This window comes from Gasterosteus aculeatus, chromosome 9 (genome assembly GCF_964276395.1).
Source record: "Gasterosteus aculeatus chromosome 9, fGasAcu3.hap1.1, whole genome shotgun sequence".
Lineage (NCBI taxonomy): Eukaryota > Metazoa > Chordata > Actinopteri > Perciformes > Gasterosteidae > Gasterosteus > Gasterosteus aculeatus.
The window spans coordinates 13,434,057-13,448,463 of record NC_135696.1 but is presented as its reverse complement, the minus strand read 5'-3'; the positions used below and the strand labels follow the sequence as shown (position 1 = coordinate 13,448,463).

General features: G+C 42.5%; 2 protein-coding genes across 6 annotated transcripts; one reads left to right on the top strand and one right to left on the bottom strand.

Moving 5' to 3' along the window:
* Nucleotides 1-483: 483 nt before the first annotated feature.
* On the bottom strand, nucleotides 484-3,239 carry LOC120825701 (nicotinate-nucleotide pyrophosphorylase [carboxylating]). Of its 4 annotated transcripts, none has more exons than XM_040187483.2 (5): nucleotides 3,142-3,239; nucleotides 2,400-2,733; nucleotides 1,568-1,878; nucleotides 919-1,050; nucleotides 484-798 (listed from the first exon to the last, which is right to left on the bottom strand). In XM_040187483.2, exons 2-5 carry the CDS (start codon nucleotides 2,650-2,652, stop codon nucleotides 613-615), a joined length of 882 nt encoding a protein of 293 aa, XP_040043417.2. In that variant the 5' UTR covers nucleotides 2,653-2,733; nucleotides 3,142-3,239; the 3' UTR covers nucleotides 484-612. The 4 variants fall into 4 exon arrangements, with proteins under 4 accessions (XP_040043417.2, XP_040043418.2, XP_040043419.2 ...); XM_040187484.2 differs by having other exon boundaries at nucleotides 2,400-2,730; nucleotides 3,142-3,234; XM_040187485.2 differs by having other exon boundaries at nucleotides 2,400-2,653; nucleotides 3,142-3,232.
* A 779-nt stretch (nucleotides 3,240-4,018) lies between these two features.
* Nucleotides 4,019-14,335, top strand: ppp1r12c (protein phosphatase 1, regulatory subunit 12C). 2 transcript variants are annotated; one of them, XM_040187441.2, is made up of 20 exons: nucleotides 4,019-4,597; nucleotides 5,620-5,794; nucleotides 5,901-6,031; nucleotides 6,392-6,510; nucleotides 7,136-7,295; nucleotides 7,380-7,524; nucleotides 7,713-7,787; nucleotides 7,879-7,943; nucleotides 8,242-8,354; nucleotides 8,444-8,505; nucleotides 8,714-8,850; nucleotides 9,010-9,097; nucleotides 9,654-9,771; nucleotides 10,385-10,500; nucleotides 11,280-11,332; nucleotides 11,520-11,559; nucleotides 11,920-12,024; nucleotides 12,261-12,311; nucleotides 12,563-12,613; nucleotides 13,140-14,335. In XM_040187441.2, the coding sequence occupies exons 1-20, from the start codon at nucleotides 4,389-4,391 to the stop codon at nucleotides 13,224-13,226; spliced, it is 2,100 nt and encodes a 699-aa protein (XP_040043375.2). In that variant the 5' UTR covers nucleotides 4,019-4,388; the 3' UTR covers nucleotides 13,227-14,335. The 2 variants fall into 2 exon arrangements, with proteins under 2 accessions (XP_040043375.2, XP_040043376.2); XM_040187442.2 differs by having other exon boundaries at nucleotides 4,051-4,597; nucleotides 8,720-8,850.
* The last annotated feature ends 72 nt before the right edge of the window (nucleotides 14,336-14,407 follow it).

Genomic DNA, 14,407 nt, shown 5'->3' with positions numbered 1-14,407 from the left:
TACACCGTATTGTTATGGGTGTTGTTGGTTAGTTCCTCAAGTAAAATGTCTGATCAAATTCGGATGCAGTCCTTTTTGTGGATATATCGTTAACTGAGTCAACAGAAGAACATTTTACTGAAAAGGGGGGAAAATAATCAAGTCAATGGTCTGATGTAGATTCAAGGTGATCGTGGCATTATTCAATTGATAGATCTCATCTCTATTTTGTGGAGTAACACCAGATGTTAAACCTCAAAACCTGGAAAACGGACAAAATTTCAGGCGTTGCTTGACACCAATATTGGAAAAATTAGGTAACAACAAAAATGTTCCTTTGGGCCATATCATAGATTGCCTGCTAACCTATAAAATCCTTTTAATTTTCCTTAATTGTCCCTTTATTCTGTATTTATTTGATATCACTGTGACTCTATGGCAATGCAGCAAACAATATTTTCTTTTTGAAGAAATACAAACAATTGTCATTGATCCCAGTACAAGTTTGTTTCTGTTTTCATTTTATTTTTAATCACAGTGAGGAAACGGGATGTTAGTGGTTGCTTGACCATTAGAGACAGAAGATAGCTGATGTGAAAAGAAAAGTCAGCAACATTTTTCTGGGATTTGTCATCAACCTTTTTGAACCTTGAGAGAAAAGTCGACAACGGGGCATCCTTGTGTTATGCAGCCCAGAGAAATAATGTCAACATGCGGGGAAAAATACGTAGCCAAGTTCTCTGGAGTCACTCCTCCGCTGGCCTCGATCAGGAGTGTTGGGAACTCCTTCTTCAGTGCACAAGCTGCAACATGGAGCTCCTACAGTGAGAGACATGTGGAGTAGAGATGCATTGCCTGATTTAGTGGTTGAGTGGGAGGGTAGGTTCAAACCAGGCAATTAAAAGAAGTGACCGCTTGTGTTATTTTCATAATCTTTACCCGAGGTCGAAAGTTGTCCAGCATAACAATGTCTGCTCCGGCTGCAGCCGCCTCCCTGCCCTCCTCCTCAGAGCGGCACTCCACCTCAATCTTACTGCTGAAGCCGGACACCGACCGGGCAGCTTTCACTGCCTAGAGAACGAACAGTGGTAATATTTTGTAGTTTGAAGCACATGATGCTTTAGGACAGTTGCACGTCTCGGTCAACTGGTTTCAACAGTAGAGACACCACACTTCCCTAAAAAGACGCCACTTATGTCCATAAACAGTCATTTGAGTTTTTAACCTTTTTGAACTCTCCATTGTAATTATGATGTAATGGTTGGATCCAAATCTTTTTCTATGAAAATAATAAATGATCAGGTGGCTATTTTTGAGTTTTTTTTCAAGTATACCTGCCAGACTGATGCCATGAACCCTGTAAAAAAAACGTATTTTTTCTTAATGTAGTTAATTTGATCCTAAAATACATGCTTTTGAAAATAAAATATGTGAATGCTAGAAACAGATTGGTGATTAAATTTCAACAGTGGATATTGTTTTTTTAATAAAAATGACAAATTTAAATGCCTCCTTTTTTTCTTTCTCACATGCTAAACTTGCAAAAGTTTTTTGTTTTTTGTCAATAAAAAAAACTGTTGCCACCCACCTGTGTGATACTTCCTGATGCCCAGACATGGTTGTCCTTCAGCATCACCATTCCACTGAGGTCCTGTCTATGCATGGACACGCCGCCAACCAGCATGGCGTACTTTTCCACCAGACGGAAGCCCGGTGTGGTTTTGCGCGTGCCGGCCACTTCTCCGGGCCAACCTCTGGCTGTGGCGGTTGACTGGAGCAGAGAAGAGCGCGTGGCGATCCCCGAGGCCCGGGCCAGGCAGTTGAGAGCCGGCCTCTCCCCGAGGAGGAGGCACCTGGCTGGGCCTCGAACCACAGCCGTCAACGTGACGGAATCCTGACCTGTGAAGGTGAGGCAAAAACTTTGGAGCGTTTAGAGCTTGGAGTTACCAGAACCATAACCAGTTAACAGCCAGTGGAAACCCATGCAGGGTCCGGAGTAACAGGGGAGTGTGGGTTGAACTTGGCCAGGTACCAGACGGCAGCAAGTTTAAGTAACACAGGTGCAGCGTGCCACGTAAGTAATGTAAATGACCAGAACCTTATACATGCAGGTCCAAGCAGCTAGTCGTCGACCTTTGAAAAGGCAAACAGAGGCATCTTGAGCTGATTAAACAGGGTTAAAGTGTTTTGCCCTGTCACTAAATTGGGAGACTCGCGAGAGACACCAAACTTACATAAAAGTGATGCCGCACAAACTGAAATATTCTTACTTTTAAGTCAACCGCATGGATAGATTTCCATGATAAAACTTTCTAGCTACACCATGTAGTTGAGTCTGAGTCCTGTATCTTTTGTTCAAAGGACAATATACTTCTAATCTAGTATATTGGTGCTTTGGAAGACAATGTGTTGATTCGTACCAATCTCAGCTCCCTCCTGATGAATCCAGTCCACCCTGCAGCCAACCTCGGCGAACACTGCTGTGAAGAAGGGGCTCCCCGCCAGGACGCTGCGTGGGGTTTTACACAGCAACCACGCCTCGACCTCCTGCGACCCCACGGACACTCCTGCCAGGTCAAAGTTTGGCGTGTCCTCTGCGAGCCACTCTCGTGCCAGCCGAGTCAGGGTGTGAGGGGGGACGGCGTGTGCTGCTTTGTTTGAGGGCCGAGCCATTCTGATACATGTGAAAGTGGAGGAAACTCCAGTGGAGTGAGGTGATATAACTCAATGGACTCTCTTGTCTCCCAAGAACTGCTAAAAACAGAAAAATCCTTTCACTTTCAAAGATTGATGCTGAATTTGTAATGTTTATCTCACTCTTTTATTCCCAAATAAGAATGACAGTGGATCATTTATAGCAGAACAACACCTGCAAAGACACCAACGCAGATATTATACTCCAGAAGAATTAATGCCAGAGTGGCAACAACAGAAACATCATGAGGTTAATCTATTAAAGAGTCTCATAAGCATGGGTAGAAAACTAGAAACCCTCATCTCCTTTTCAGAATAACCAGCATTCAAAGGGTGTCTGTTTTCACGTAGAGCTTTCAATGAAATATTACAACCACAACATATTCGGAAACACATGGACTACTTCATAGTTTTCACCAACACAATATTGGAACAGGACAAATAAATGCAAATAAGGTTCTTACTTACTTCCAACAATGGCTCTCTTATTTCCGCTGGTTACGGACTGACGAGTTGTGGTGCTGCGCACAAAGAGTCACAGGGAAAAAAAGCACATGGAATTTGACCCTGTGTTCAAGTTGGAATGTTTACAAGCTATCTTGTAGAGATTTCAGACCTCAAATTGATTGTTTAAATCAATTCTGATTCTCAGGTCAGAATGCATATTTGAGGAAAATTGGCCTGCTGAACTACAAATGAAAATTACAACATGACATTTTTTTTGTATTAGCAATATTTTCTGTTGTCTGTTGCATTTTGCCTTCTGGTATTTACCTGCCTCTTTATCTAAAACAGGCTTTTCACTGATGGTTATTTGTGGTCTTCCGTTACTCTCGTTATGTGCCGACATGGATGTGGTGATCGTCTGCAGTGTGCAGATTATGAACACTCACCTCATTATTAGGAAATACAAACCACTCAACCGGGAGCACATCGGATTAACAACTGGATTGCTTTTACTGATATGGACTGCTTCTCTTTAAACACCCATGGTGGCCTTATGACTGTAGAGTATAACCAATATTCAAACTTTGTTTAAAGCAAATCCTTAGATGTTTGTTAGAAAAGTGTCACAGTATTCTTGTTCACCAGGACCCCTGCTATGTCCATGCCTATTTTTATGATATTTTACGGAACAGTTTGTTTAACATGTTTAGATTATAATTTGGTAATATATCTTTCAAATTCAATTAAAAACAGTACGGTAATGTAACTGGATATGTTATTATAATGTTGTTTCACATCATGTCCAAAATTATTTAGTTTTGACTCAAATTGGACAAAACACTGCCCATCAAGTGTGTTTATCTCCGTGCCCTTTATGCTGAACCGTTACACAACAAATAGACGTGGTGTGTTAACTGTGTGTGCATCAGCGTGAGGACACTTCCGAGACATCGCGCCTCATTACATTCCCCCTCAACCCCCACACACCGGTTCCATCGTGCAAACCCTCCTAATCATCGGTCTGTGGTCTATTTTATTCACGGCCTCCCTCTTATCGCTACGTGGTCTAGTTGTACTAAACAACGGTAGCGGTGACGTCAGACCGGCCTGAGCAGTTTTGCGCGCTCCCGACGCCAGCGAACACGAGCAGCGGCTTCCTCTTCACCCGAAGCTACAGCAAGAACCAGGAAGTGTACACATGGAGGGTGTGTCGTTCCCCGCCAGCGAATGTTTTATTTTTTAAAAACTGAGTCCTCCTCGGATTAATAATGGGGGACTCGGCGAGGACCAAGCGGCGGGAGCAGCTGAAGCGCTGGGCCGGCTCGTGTACCAACAAAGCGTCGGCCGTGCCGAGGCGGAGGTGGCGGGGCAATGCACAGAACGGAGCAGGGGAGCCGGAGGCCCAGTTCGGCGACCCGCCGAGGGACCAGTCGGTCTGTGTGGCCACTGATGAAATCAGTCCCCTCCTCAAACGACGGTGAGGAAACGTTACGTCGAAACGTTTTAAAATAACAACCGGCTAACACCCAGCTAGCTTACCGCTATCTCACCATCTGAAGAGTTTACTAAAAGAGGACTGATGTGCTCGGAAGTGGACTGGGGGGCGGGGGGGTTGACGAAATAACATAATTTACATGTCTTCAAAGTGCATCAATCCGGCCCCGTTCATCTAAATAACATTTACTCAACTGTCACTGGTCGATGGTCGTTAATTGTGTGGCCATAACTTGTAGTGTTTGTAGTGGCTAGCTAGCTAGCTAGCAGGTCCTAACAGTCAGTCCTGGTGAGGGTCCGCTTGTCGCTTGTGTTGCTTAACCCATTTTCGCCTATTGACATTTTTCGAGGCTGCTTATAGGTGTTATTTTGCTGGAAATATTGCTGCATTTTTTAACGTTGTTTCCTTTTTTCATAATGTCAACAAAACCTACGAGAAGAAGCCACAAGCCCCGATAAACTGATCTTAAAGCAAGTATTGCGTTTAAAAGTCTGCTCTAGCTTTTTTTTCTCCCCATAGATTGCGATTGTTAGTCCCACTGTTGCATCTGGTGACATCATCCAACTCCGTTCAATAAACTAGCCTACTGTGGTTCACTTTGAATCGATTGCACACAAACTGAATTGCAGAAATACCAGCCGTTTGAGAGCACTATTTAGGCCTTTGTACATATGACATCTCCAAATATGTAAGTCTTCAGTGCAGACTTGCTGGCTTTGGAAATGCAAAGATCCCCTGATAGGATAGTTATGTCTGAACATATGAAGAGATTGTAAAAATGCATTTTTGGCTTAAGTATTTTCATTGGATTTGTTGACAGGAACAAAGCCAAATAATATTGCCAAATTTACCCTATAATTAAACTACTGTGTGCCTGTATTTTAAGGTTTTTTCTTTTTTGTCTATTCCTTTTGTGAAGCGTTTCACAACAAGTGGAGTTTCTTCTTTTAAAATGTCAAAACTGAGAACCAGGCAGGTCACCTAGCTGTGTACTCTGTCCGTAGGAAAAGGGTGAGGTTTGACCGGGCTGCGGAGTTCTTGGCGACCTGTGCCAGCGGAGACACAGAGGAGGCCCAGTTGATGCTGAAAGAGGCTAAAGAAACCAAAACAAGAATGGGGGAGGAGGTGGCAGAAATCATCAACTGTTCCAATGCCGATGGAATAACTGCCCTCCACCAGGTGAGGCGGGGCTTTTATCAAAGCGATTGGTCGACGCTGAGATGAATTAGAAACATTTATAGTCGCGTTCATCGTTTTACTTTTTGTTTTCCTCTCGTCCACACAGTCCTGCATAGATGGCAGCATGGAGATCGTGTCCTTCCTTTTGGAACAAGGTGCCAACGTAAACCAGGTTGACAGTGAGGGATGGACACCGCTGCATGTCGCTGCGTCCTGTGGGTACAGTGACATTGTAGAGTGAGTAGTAAATCTCTCTACAATTAGCAGAATGCCACAGCGTAACAGCTGTGTAATGCTTTGTAGACGTCAGAAGGCAGCGTGGGTGCCAAAGTATTTATGCATTTGACAATACTGACATTGTTTTCCAGTTTGGCAAAGTGGGCTGGTCTGCCGCACAAATAAATGAAGCTCAAATCATTTAGTGGTTGATGAATTGTTTTTTTCACTACAGTCTCTTGTTCAATAAATAAAGCCGTTTTGGCGTTGCTTTGAGGGTAATGTAATGGGATTTGGTGTCTCTATCTAGAATTGGTGGTCCTTGTGTAACTGTTTCTGCAGTTAAATGGATTCTCACTCCGTCCTTGTTTGTTTTGACAGTTTTCTCCTGCGGGAAGGTGCATCTGTCTCTGCTGTGAACTGTGATGGTGACGTTCCACTGGACATTGCTCTGGATGAGACCACTGAGTCCCTCCTTCAGCGTTACACTGTAAAACAGGGTGAGTGCCGCGCTTTCACTGCCTGCCACCCCGTTATCATTTATTGGTGGTTAAAATCCTGCACCCATTTATTTTGGATCTCATGACAGATCATTTGTGATCTGTAGGGATACACCAAATGTCATTTTTATCTTTTGCTCACATTCAAAGCTTCTACTGAGATTTTTGGACCATGCTTCAAATGTCTGTTCATGACGTCAATGTCCCAAAAAATTGAAGTGTTGTTTGTGTTTCGTTTACAGCTAGACTACCCCTTTAATACGGGTTGGTTTATCCCTTTATGTGCAGCAAGCAGACAAGCAAAGAGTTTTGACCACATTCACACACAATAAATCATTGGAATCTAATTCTACAAATAGTATAATGCTCTTTATTAGTGTATCATTTAAACCAACTGTAAGCCCTAAATATTGTTGTGATTGATACCAATAATATAATCTTAAAAATGAAACAATGTGAAGACTAGGTTAATTTGTGTAATCTTCCATGTTTTTTGGGGGGCGACCGTGGCGCGTGGAGTAGAAAGGGTACGCCAGTAATCGCAAGGTTGCCGGCTGCTACGTGTCCCGGGTCAAAGTGTCCCCGAGCAAGATGCCTAACCGTGACATTTTCTATCTGTGTCCAGGTGTGGACTTGGAGGCAGCCAAGCGGCTGGAGGAGGAACAGATAATGACGGACGCCCGGACCTGGCTAATTGAGGGCTCACCAGCTGATGTAAGACACCCAAGGACCGGGGCCACCCCACTGCATGTGGCTGCAGCCAAAGGCTATCTAGAGGCTCTCAAGTAAGCATCTCCTACTATTTGTCATACTGGATATAATAAAACATGTGAACGTATTTGAAATATTATTTTCTATGTGTTATTCAGGATACTGTGTCAATGTGGTCTGGATGTGTCTGCTATGGACCTTGATGGCTGGACCCCTCTCCATGCTGCAGCACACTGGGGTCAGGGGGAGGCCTGTCGCATCCTTGCTGAACAGTTGTGCAATATGGAGGCTCGCAGTAATGCGGTATGATTTGTAAATATCAAGAAAATCGTTTCTTGTTACATAATGTCTTTATTGAGTCTGCTTTCATTTGCAGAAGCAGAATTTACCATAACAGTCAAAGCCTTTGTAGAGGAACTTACTGTATATGTTTTTTTTTGTGTTTTTTTTTTTAATTTCCTTTTCATCACATTGTTTTTTTTACTTTGTAGGGTCAAACGCCATTTGATGTTGCCGATGAAAGCGTGGAGGAGCTCCTGAAGGAGTTATCACAGAAACAAGCAAATGTGAGCTAGTTTGTCTAAACCTGGTATTGCATGAAATTACTTTATGGATTTTTTTTTTTTTAAGTACTGAAAGCAGTGTCTCTCTCCGCAGTCCATATTGGACAAGCAAAACCAACCAGGCTCCCCCGCTGCAAACGCACCAAACAAACGTCGGAGGTTAGTGTGCACCTGTAAATTGTCCTTGAAGTTTCCTGATTAAAAACATTTAAAGTTTTGGTTCCTTTTAACAAATAGTGCAGTTTTCGCTGACTAGGTGTAAACTAAGATCAAATGAACATGGCAATAACATCTCCATATTCTTTAGCTAAATATTATTACCTACTTGCAGTGAGACAAACATTGAAATTCAATTAACGCAAGATAGTTTTTCCTTTTTAGCAGTGTCACACAGGAGACTATACTAGAATATACTGTTCCCCAGTTTCACCATCCGTCCCCATTTCGTGTCTTGCAGGAGCTCAGTGTGCAGGATGAGTAGTAAAGAAAAGATGAACGTGCAGGACCAGTCTAAAGAGAGGGGTGTTTCGGAGGGCCTGGAGCTGAGTGAGGAGAAGGAGAGCAGCCCTGGTAAGCTCGCCGCTGTGTGGATTAAAAACACATCATGAATCACATGTAAATGACTACCGAGTAAAAAGACGCTGGTTCTCTTTTCTCAGAAAACTTCAGTGTGTCCAGTCCAGAGAGTGTGACCACCTCCACAGCCAGTCCTGCCGACAAGGTGAGAATCGGTGTCTGATTGGAAGTACATCATAGAAAAGCCGGAGTGATTTTAAAATGCGTTACTATTCTTTTAATTTCAATGCTTTAAAATATTCAATCAGCTCTTTCAGCTCAGCTCTCATCCTCAATATTCACAACAAAATATACAGTTCAATTTTGGACAGGGGATTACAATTGAGCCTTTGGTTTTGTCGGTGTCTTCCAAGGTGCAGACACCAGAGGAGAAGAGTAAGGAGGAGCCTGAGCAGGACAAGGCCAGTCGCACGGCCCGAGTCCAACCGACCCCTCAGACGAGGGCGCCTGAGGCTGAGAGCCCCAACGCTCTCAACAATGACAAGCGAAAGTAAGACGCACCACAGCGTTTTGAACATGAAAACCCAGTAGATTTAATAATTGAATAGAAAGCCGTCCCCAAATGGTTGAGTGATATGAAAGAAAATGCTGATTATAATATAATCGTGGTTATATGATACTGTTTATGGAACATTTTCTTTGCGTTTAGGTTCCAGGCTCCAGTCAGAGACGAAGAGTCTGAATCTCAGAGGAAAGCTCGCTCTCGGCTGATGCGGCGGTCTCGTCGCTCCACTCAGGTACTGCCTCACATCGGTTTTACCCTCTGCTTTAATGATAAACAAAGTTCATGTTCTAAAAAGTCTTCAAAATAAAAGCCCCCCTTATTTTGAAATTCAAAATATTTTAGCAGGAAATGTTGTGTTTTCCTTCATTCTTCCCACTGTTCTGGCGCAGGAAAGGAAGGGGATGCAATAGAGACATGTTTTGTTGTTGTTGACTATGAATAATCGATCAGTCGATATAAACATCCAAATTGTAAAAGTGAGTTGGCCACAGAGACTCACACAAAGGCCCCAATTATACATATTGTGTTTAATATCCTGTGGATTTGTTTTGTGAACATAATTAGATTAGAAGGTTTTATTAATCCTTTGTGGGGAAACTCATTTCCCACCAATAACAAGTAATACGCTCAACAGAAGACTTTATAATTCCCGCACTTGAGGATAATACTTAATAATACCTTTTTGAGTTAGTGTTAGTCTTGGGACAGTGTTATTTCCCAGAGAAACTGCTCATATCGGAGTGCAATACAAGGCCTCTGAGTGGTTTGTTTTTGCTCTGTGCTGGCAGGGTGTGACTCTGACAGACCTTAAAGAAGCAGAGAAGACTGTGCCTAAAGCTGCAGATGCACCACCTCGCAATATTCATCCTGTCAGCCCCATTGTTACCGTCACGTCTGCTGAAAGGGGTGAGTGAGGAGGAAGTGCTAGAATCACTTCTAACCCTAGCCTGACAAAAATAAACATGTTGTATGTTTTGGGTGGAGTTCTCTTCCAGGTAGTTTTGAAAGTGTGAGGTTTCCATGCAAGGGCTGCTACTGATGGTGTTTGGGGTAGTTTACTTCTTCCTCTTATTTTTTGGTTGCCTTTTTTTCCCACACATAGTGCTTTTTTCTATTTTAAATGGGGAACTGAGCGTTTCCATATCCGATCACACCATGTTTACGTAGATTAGCCGTTTGGATCAGTTAAATACACCTAGTCAGTTTTAAAAAAAACATTTCTCACAAAGCAAAAGAGCATTTTGTTCATTTTAACTGAGCTCAATGGTCTCAGTGAACAGAAATCTGAAATAGAAACATAGAAACAGAGAAAAATAAGATAAATATAGCTCATAGATGGCATGGCTGCTTTGATAAGTCCTGAACTGAGCCTCAGTTATGTATCTGCCGAGCACGGTTTGTCTTTTAGCCACGTTGGTTACATGAAATTCTCTGTTCTTTGTAACTTTACACTGACACGGGAAGTGGTTAGTTACCGTCTTGACACGAGCGTTTTTTTGTCGTCTTCCATGTGTTCCAGACACCGACGTGGTGAACGAGGTGGAGTCGGAGGGAGAGAAGCGTCTCGGAGTGAAGGACAGGAGGAGAGGGAGGAGGGAGAGACGCTCCACTGGCATCGTTCAGCCAGGCGGGGAGGTATGAAAGAAAAAATGTTATGTATTCAACTTCCTCTTTGTCTTTGACCAAGCCTTTTTGTTTTTGCTGTTAAAGTGCACAACATTGATGCATTCAACTTTTGAAATCAGCAGGAGGTACCGGGCGCCTCCCGTTGGCCTGTAAAGGGTTGATAGATGTGTAGCTATATCTCTTAACTAACGCTTATTTACTTGTCAGTAGGTCGGTAGGAGAAGCAGATCTCAGTGTTAAAAATAGAATAAAAGTCTTCATGTGTGATGTTGTCAAAGTAAAAAGAAGAGCCAAAATAATGGCACGTCTTCACACATAGAGCCTTTAGGCTTGACAATCAGGAAGCCTGTTTATTTTTAGGAGGTGTGAGGAGGGTGGGGTGACAACAACCAAAATAAAGTTGGTCATAGAAGATTTCGAAATTCCATTCATTTTATTTTGTATAGCCCAAAATCGCAAATTACAAATTTGCTTCAGAGGGCAAGAAATATATTAGTCCATGCAAACTGTAGCCAGCCTATAGGCCTAAAATAAAATAGTTAGCACAAATAAAAACACCCATGCTTAACAGTGTAGCACATTCATTCATTCAGCCAAAGTTGACCAGCAAAAATGTCTTTTTTGCTGAAATTAGGGTTAATGAAATGCTGCTACAAGATAATACAAATTGTACTGTCAGACTCCTTAGAAGAATACGTTGATTTTATCAACTTTAAAGTTATTAAAGGGAAAATTAACTGTTCTAACAGTGTAATGCCGCTGACATTGTGCGCCTTTTTGTTTTTCAGAATGAAAACGAGGATGATCATTTGGATGATAGAATCGGTAACAGTACTTCCTTGTGAGTGTTTTTTCCTCTCTACCATTTGATAGTAGCTGCTCTGAACTTGTATGTGCACCTGCTGGTTTGGCCCGGTAGTTGGATTTAGTATTATTTTCACGGACTAAAGGTACATTCTTAATCTTACCAATGTTTGTGAGAAGGGTTCTCTGTCCCGTCTCTAAAAGTATCTTGTTTGTCTCTGCAGTGAGAGTCGACTGGGAGACTTATCAGCTGACTACAGAACGGTATGTGTCCGACCATTTTCGCTCAGAAAAGCTCACATATTTCTGGAAAACCCACCTCGGGGCTGAAAGTGAATTATGGCCGATAACAAGACAAGTCAGAACAGGGGTGATACCAAACGAGCTGTAGAGATGCGGATGATGCGCCATCATTTTCATGTGGCATGCGCTCACTCGCGCTGCGCCCCTCGGTGGACGTGTTAGGGACAGCAGCTATTTACAATTAAAGCTGGAGGCCAAAGATGATCCACTGGGAGACTTGAGTTTGGCATGTGTGCAGCAGGCTGTAATATTTCCACCTGCACATATAGCTTCTATCTTCAGGTTGTCGTAGTCTGAATATGTTTGTGTATTTCCCACTAGCTATACTTAAAGGTTCTGCAGGAAAACCTGGCGCTTAAGGATACGCTGCAAGAAAAGGAGTTGCTGCTGAGCCAAAACAAAGTGGAGCTGGAGCGACTCCAACAGGTACCTTTTAAAGAATGTGTTTTGTGCTATATGGGCGTTCGTTTGTCTGCCATGATGAGATTTTTAAAAAATCATTCCAATCCAATCAAGATTGGAGGTGCTGCACATTTCCAAAGCAGCACCCCCCCATCATCTGTAAAACTATTTTATGTTTGGATTTGTGTCTGTTTTAGTTGCCATAGATTGCATTAGGTGTGTTGTTCTACAGCTGTTTAAACACCGTTTATCTTTGGCAGAGTCAAGAGTGCAGCACAGACAGACCAGCTCTCCTGGAACTAGAGAGATTTGTAAGTCTGTTTTATTTTTGCATCTGAACAAACCTCCTGTTCTATATACATCAGTAGTATTATATATACAGAACCTAATATTTCTGTTTTAAAGTAAGTGGAGAAGCAAATGTTTTTGAGAGTTAAACAGCTTGTACATCAAATAAACAACCAGAGTAGGATTTAATGTTTAGGGCTCTACTAGTTGAACGGAGCAGGAACACACTGCGCTCCGGTAACCACTGTCCGTTTGTTCAAACCGCTGTTCACAGGAGAAGTTGGCCCTCCAGAGGAAAGCGGTGGAACTGGAGGATGAGCTCAAGGTACAGACGACCACATCGCTGATTACTTTAGCGCGATGATTTCTATGCTCTATTCCCAAGTGATTCCGTTCACTATAAGATCCACAAACAGCTTTCTGATGAAAACTAGAATGTCCAAAAAGAAGGGTTTTGAAAAAATCTTTATATGTGTGATGCAAGTGTCACATAAGTAGACAATCGCACCATTCCTTTCTTTACTCATTCCTACACCCACTCTGAGCGCTGTCCTCCGTCTTTTAATTTGTTCTTAAGCATTTTATGAGACAAACTGGGTTTCAAAGTTAGCGGGGACCCTATACAAAAAAAATGTAATATATATTCTGTAGATATAAGATCACGCAATGTTTCCTGCCGAGCTGGACCACCTCGCTTGACGGCAACGGGAAATAATGCTGCAAACATTAACAACGTGTTTCTCTTGAATGAAGTCAAACGTTCACTTTCATGCTGAAAGAGCAGAACTCTGCTGTTACATTTGGCAACGTGTTAAAGCTAAAAACGCAAATCTTTCACTACTTTTCTGTAGGTTCTGGGGGACCTCAGAGCCGACAACCAGAGGCTCAAGGATGAGAACGCCGCCCTCATTCGAGTCATCAGCAAACTGTCGAGATGAAATGTCAACAAAAAAAAACCCCTACATTGAAATAAATAGTATTACTGGATTTCTTCTTTTGCCAAACTCAGAAGACGAAAATCGTGAATGGAGACTGCAGAATTAGAGCCCTGCATAGCACATCCGACAGTAACTGGAACAAGTGTAGATTTCAGGGTTATTAGCCCGCTCGGGCCTTTATGTTTTGGCAGATCTACTGTATAACAGGCTGAACTGCACCGCCTGTGGACTGACGGGACGTTCCTGCTCACATCCACATTTATATTAAGTCTTCAATGTTGTATTTTTTTAACCTGAATATTTTAATGTGCTTTTCCCGTCTAAAACTTTGTATAAAATCGGTATCAAGAGACTTTAAGCCATGCACAGTGCTAGATAGCCATCTTGACCTCTGAAGGGGTTAAGGAAAAAAAGAATAGCGTCAGTCGGATGGAGGGGGTTGTTACTATGAAATGACAGGAGAAAAAAATTGTACCGAAAATGTGCCAAATCCCAGCCCCCGTTCAGCTTGTCCTTTTGGAGACAACTCCAAGTGGTCGGTGTCGTTTCTCAGGACGAGCCTCGGGTGGATGCTTTTCCATTTTGGCTGACTACTAGCGGACCAAATTCGCATGCTAACTTCTCCCCGCTCCTCTGAATGTATATTTAATATGTATATTGGGGCATCTGTTCTGACGTATTCGTGGTCTCTGTTGTACAAAGGACTGCTCTTGGTGCTCAAGTCAGTCGCAGCTCGTGTTCAGAGGGATTTCTACAGAAAATGTTTGTTCCAAATGTGAGATCTTTCAAGAGCTTGAGAGTGCAGACTCGTTTCCCTTCTATCCGTAGTACTTTGAGTCAGCCGTAATTCTGCTTCATCATTTTTGACTGGACACCTCTGAAAGCTACGAGCCCTAAGCTAAGTATTCACCCTGTGACGGACGGCTGTTAGTATTCAACAGACAGGCCAGATGGGTCATCATTTGAATGTTTACTCCCATTTTAAAGAAAACGTGCATGTCAGATTGTATTTTGATGCTGTGCCTTTCAATATACATTTTTATGTAATATTTCTATTTTGCTTTGGCAAATGTACACCGAGTATAAAATACAGTATGGGTATGAATTTATTATGGCCTTGTTTTTCTTTTCCAACTTCTCAGTATTTTTCTAATAAATTATTAGATAAACTACTGTTTTAG

What these genes read in the sequence shown, in the direction of transcription:
- LOC120825701 (XM_040187483.2), bottom strand. Translation starts at nt 2,652, where the DNA reads ATGGCTCGGCCCTCAAACAAAGCAGCACACGCCGTCCCCCCTCACACC. An exon ending in TCAGGAGGGAGCTGAGATTG is followed by an intron (nt 1,879 to 2,399) that starts GTACGAATCAAC and finishes TCACCTTCACAG; the next exon opens with GTCAGGATTCCGTCACGTTG. An exon ending in CATCAGGAAGTATCACACAG is followed by an intron (nt 1,051 to 1,567) that starts GTGGGTGGCAAC and finishes TTCGTTCTCTAG; the next exon opens with GCAGTGAAAGCTGCCCGGTC.
- ppp1r12c (XM_040187441.2), top strand. Translation starts at nt 4,389, where the DNA reads ATGGGGGACTCGGCGAGGACCAAGCGGCGGGAGCAGCTGAAGCGCTGG. An exon ending in TCGTTCAGCCAGGCGGGGAG is followed by an intron (nt 10,501 to 11,279) that starts GTATGAAAGAAA and finishes TTTGTTTTTCAG; the next exon opens with AATGAAAACGAGGATGATCA. An exon ending in ATCGGTAACAGTACTTCCTT is followed by an intron (nt 11,333 to 11,519) that starts GTGAGTGTTTTT and finishes TTGTCTCTGCAG; the next exon opens with TGAGAGTCGACTGGGAGACT.